The sequence below is a fragment of the Penaeus monodon genome, chromosome 9, assembly GCF_015228065.2.
Source record: "Penaeus monodon isolate SGIC_2016 chromosome 9, NSTDA_Pmon_1, whole genome shotgun sequence".
In the NCBI taxonomy this organism is placed as follows: Eukaryota; Metazoa; Arthropoda; class Malacostraca; order Decapoda; family Penaeidae; genus Penaeus; species Penaeus monodon.
In genome coordinates, this window is record NC_051394.1 from 10,141,139 (window position 1) to 10,146,138 (window position 5,000).

At 32.0% G+C, this 5,000-nt stretch overlaps 1 protein-coding gene across 2 annotated transcripts in view; it reads right to left on the reverse strand.

The window, feature by feature from the left end:
• Positions 1-3,260, reverse strand: part of LOC119576955 (exosome complex component RRP45-like) — a 5,198-nt gene extending 1,938 nt beyond the window's left edge. Inside the window, exons 1-3 of one of the 2 annotated variants that reach the window (XM_037924607.1) lie at positions 3,142-3,260; positions 932-1,111; positions 528-764 (exon numbers count right to left, since the gene is read on the reverse strand). In XM_037924607.1, the coding sequence (XP_037780535.1) occupies positions 528-764; positions 932-1,105 (411 nt within the window). In that variant the 5' untranslated portion in view covers positions 1,106-1,111; positions 3,142-3,260. The remainder of the gene's footprint in view (positions 1-527; positions 765-931; positions 1,112-3,141) is intronic. The other variant, XM_037924608.1, reaches the window with a different exon arrangement.
• Positions 3,261-5,000: the final 1,740 nt, after the last annotated feature.

A 5,000-nucleotide genomic window follows, 5' to 3' on the forward strand; every position in this document is an offset into this window, starting at 1 on the left:
TATTAAATTGTTATTAAAATATCAATAACATCAAAGACAATAAAATAATAGAAATGAAGCTTTCAAAAAATCAAGGAAAAGGTAAACAGGTGAGATAGGTAAGATTAAAAGATGACTATTTGGTGACTAAGCACTTGTAGAGCCATCTATGTGTAAAGACAATAGATAAACTTTCGTTACAGTGGCTATAGCATTGTACTCTTGCCACCCGCACTAGGGATAAAGACAATTCCCTGCCTCTAGAAAAAATGTGCTTTTATTTTTACTGTGACTTATTCTTTTACTGTAACTTATTCTTGAGTATCTTTGACTGCATGATTTGCTAATATTATATTCTTACCTCCTTTCTGTTAGTATGAAGAATCTATTTATATATTTAATAATACAGTAGCTACATTATCCCCTCTGCTTCCAAAACAGCTATGTATAAACTACCTTATATATATATATTCCACTAATAAACATGAATATCCTGAAAGCATTACAAATAAACCAAAACCCATTATGAAGAGAAAAAATATGCTTACAGTGACATCAACCCTCAGCTGCCAAACACTCTCCTCTGCCAAGATGCACAATGACTCAAGGTCAAGGCAACGAGACTCCTTGATATTGCGATCTAAGATTTGCTGCAGCTCTTCAACCAGATCGTTTCCTCTTCCTTGTTCAAAGTGTGGTGCTGCCATGGGTGACAAATGGACAGAAATCGAAATTTTGCCTTCACTTGGTCTTGATGGTCTGGGTTCAACTACTTCACATGTTACCTAAAAAGAGATATAGGTCAGGGAAATATTTGGTAAATGTAACCTGTGCAAAAGAAAGAAAGAAAGAGAGAGAGAGAAAAAAAATAATGGTTTTGCACATTTTAAAATATACTCAGCACTGAAACTATACAATGTAGTAAATTCATACAGTAAGGCGAAAGACCCACCTGTGCTAAAACTCGGGTTAGTCCTAGTGTTACTGTGCAGGATCCAAAATCTTTGCCGAAACTGATATCTATATCACGCACTTCCAGAAATTCTCTGTTATCATGCCTTAGACCTTTCTGGATAGCTGTTATCACTGAATTACGCTCACATGAGCTCAGAGGTATCTCCTTCATTTTTACCTGAAAAACAAAATAGTTTCAGAATGACAAAAAATCGGCAATACAGTTTAAACATATTGTTCATAAAGACATACGAAATGAGCTGTATTCAGTATTGATAAAAAAATAGCAATATCTATGATGAGAAAAATAGTGAAAGTAATATTCCTTAAAGGCATTTGATGAATAAGTTGGCACTGGTTCTATGCCAACCACTGACATTTATCTAGCAAGATGAAACACTTTAGCCTATATGGTGATAAACCTAGTGCTTGGAAAGGTGGTTTTGAAATGAGGATGCCCAAAATGAAAGTACTCAGGGTTTGAAGATTCTGGGCTAAGCAAAGTCTTTTCCACATATTTAATAGTTCTACAGTTCAAAGAATAATTCTTCCATCTGCTTACAAACTTTCAATGCCTGCCATATTTCATTCTTAACCATGATATCCTTGATGATGGTTAAGAGGAAGAAGTAAGTAAATAAGAAAAGAAGAACTAGTTTTACTTGTAATAAAACTGCTAATGCATTATTTAGTTTTGTAAAGATGTTATTAGAATAAAAACTTAAATAACACAAAATACTTTCAATACAAACTGTCAAATATATCTGAAAGTGAGAATGACACAAAACTATAATAGCAGGTCATGTCATAGTATATGCTTTGCCTGCAAAATTTGTAAGTGCAAATGTACTTTTCTAATATCATCTAAAGTATAATGTATTGTTTCACTTGGACTTATTCTTTTATTCTTTTGATCCACAATTTTCTCTTGGCTATTGTGGTTACAGGTTCCTAGGATGGGAGAGGAAGTGAAAGCCATGGCATGATATGCCAACACTTTTACTTGGATCTTACAAATCAGTTATGACAGAATGATGATGAGGTATGAAACCTGTGTTACTTGGGGAGATGGAGTAGGCTCAGGTTGCGAATATCAAAGGTATTGTAAATGCACACCTAAGATGTTTTCATACCTGGCTGATTATAGATCTGATTCATGTAACTACACATCAGGTTTAGTAAAGAACACTAGCAGATATGATGAAACACACAAGCAGAAAAATATTTATGATAAATGGTATACAACACCTGTTAGCAAAGGATGGAAAGAAGACTATGGATTTTCTAATCTAGAAATTACAGTATATGGAATAAATTCATGTGTGCAATTGAAACCATGTTACAAACTGCACATTTATAATCTTTGTGCATTCCTAAGCTCTCAGAGGAAAGTTCAGTGCCTGTGCTTTCCATACTGGTTGCTATATGGGAGAAGGAGTAAAGTAAATTTAGATTTACCTTTTTCTAATTCTGAAAATTAAGAAGTGATTGGTACTCACCATTAGTCTCAAATAAAGTTAACTTACAAACACTGGATTTACATGAGATGGTCAGCTATTGCTAACATAATGCTATGTCTTCATATGTTGCTCAGATCTCCCTGGCAATTTGTAGTAGTAAAAGATGTCAGTCAAGCACTCTCTGTCTTACCAGAATACACACAGTCGAGATTAGTTAGCCTTTGTTACAGTGCAAAAGGTAATAGCAAATACCATCACTTGATGCTGTGCCAAAATCATACTACCCTATTGATTGTAGAGTGTTTATAACAAATCAAAGCAAGTCATGATATACAGGCAGTAAAACTTGAGAAAAAAAAATGACAGCCACTGCTGGTGTATCTCAAAATTTACACAACTGGGGCTTAGGACGAGGCATAAATGTGACAGACCAACAGGCAGCCAAAGAAGATCTTGAGAAAATGTGTCGAGGAAGAACATGAAAACTGGATTTTGAAATGGATGACGTTACAGACAAGGAGAAATAAAGTGTATCTGTTCCTATGCATGAAAAACAAGGAGAATGAAAGGAAGAAGAAGAAACCTTCCATACCATCACCAATCTCTATCTTTATAGTCTTAAAATCTTACAAAAGAATAATGAGGAAACCGAAGTGAATTCATAGCACATCCGCGTTATTTCATTATCCTGAAATTCTTAATCTTCAAAAATCCTTTATCTAAATTATACACACTTACAAGTTATTACCTAGAAAAATATCAGGACAAACAGAAGAATATGATATCCTAATAAAACATTCACTTAGGTCCCGTCAGCAGGAAACACGAGGATCTGGACGTTCAAAACAAAACAAAGATTTGTCGTTCGTGATTCATTCCTTTAGATAATTCTAGGTCGTTCTTTTAGGAAATATTTATCAATTCCTTTAACCAATTCTATCTTCTTGTAGAGTACTGAACAACTAATTCACTCTTGATAGATGTGGTGTAATTGTTGCTTACTATAATCACTATCATTTTTATTGCCATTATCATTGATATCATAATTGGGAATACAATTATCACTCTTATTATCATTGTCATTATTATTATTATCATGATAGTATTTATTATCATTATTATTATTACTACTACTATTATCATTATTATTACTACTACTACTATTTTATTATTATTATTATTATTATTATTATTATTATCATTGCCATTGTTATTATAAATATCATCATTATTATTATTATTGTTGTAATTATTATTATTATTATTATTATCATTATCAATATCATCATAATTATTATTACTTATTTTCTTAGTATTATTGATTTATATCATTATTAGTATTACAGTTATTATTACATAATATAATTATTACTATGATTCATATTATTAATATCACTATCATTATTATAATTTTCATTATTATTATTTTCAATGTCATTATTATTGATATAATCATCATTATTGTCATTATTACTAGTAGTAGTAGTATCATTTATTGTTATTATTGTTGTTATCGTAATCATTACTGTTTTTATTTTCATTATTATTATCCTCATTGTCATTATCATCATTCTCATAATCTTTAAAATTATTGCATTATAATTCTGCTTGTGTTTGTCCGTCTGTTCGTCTACACACACCACATACATATACACACGGGCGCGCGTGCATCATGTTACACATCCATGAAAATCCTTTCCTTATTCTATCGGTATCATTACTGTTATCATAGTTGTTGTCATTATTGCTGTTGTCATTATTTTCATTATTTTTTTCCCAGAGCCAAGTACACTACACTGAAGTAGTTAGACCGTTAGTGTATACAGATGTATTATTTTAACGACTATGCGGGCGGGGGGGGGGGGTAAGAAAGAAGGTAGGAGGAGAAGGGAAATGAAGGGGGAGAAGAAAGGAGGGAGGGAAAAAGGTGGATAAAGGAGGTAGAGGAGTCAAAAGGACAAAGAGAAGGGAAAGAGGGCATGAGGTAAAACTTGGAGTGGGAGAGGAGGAGTGAAGTCAGGAAAGATCTGGGAATGAGAGGAGTGGTAGAGCGGGAAAGAGAAAGGGAGAGGGAATGGGAAAGGAAAAGGGAAAGAGGAGGCGAAAGGTAGAAGGAGGAGGATGAGAGAGGGATAGAGGAGAAACTTCTTATCATTTTGTATTATTCTTTTGTTACATGGAATTTCTACGTGTTTCGCTGGTTATTATCATTATCATCATCATTATTAAGATCATTATCTAGTTATTATCATTATCATAATAATAATAATTATTATTATCATCATCATCATGATTGTTATTATTATTATCATCATTATCAATATTACCATAATTATTATTATCATTATCAATATTATCATTAGTATTATTATCATTATTATTATTATTTAAAAAATATTGATAATAATTAATATTATTACTATTATTAACATAATTAATATTATTACTACCACTATTATTATCATTATTATCATCATTATTACTACATGTAACAATAATAATAACAACTTAACATTACGATTATTAGTATCACGAGGGACACATAAATGGAAGACAGGAGGCAGAAGTTTGAAGGCAGATGCAGAAGACACAAGAACATACGTGTCT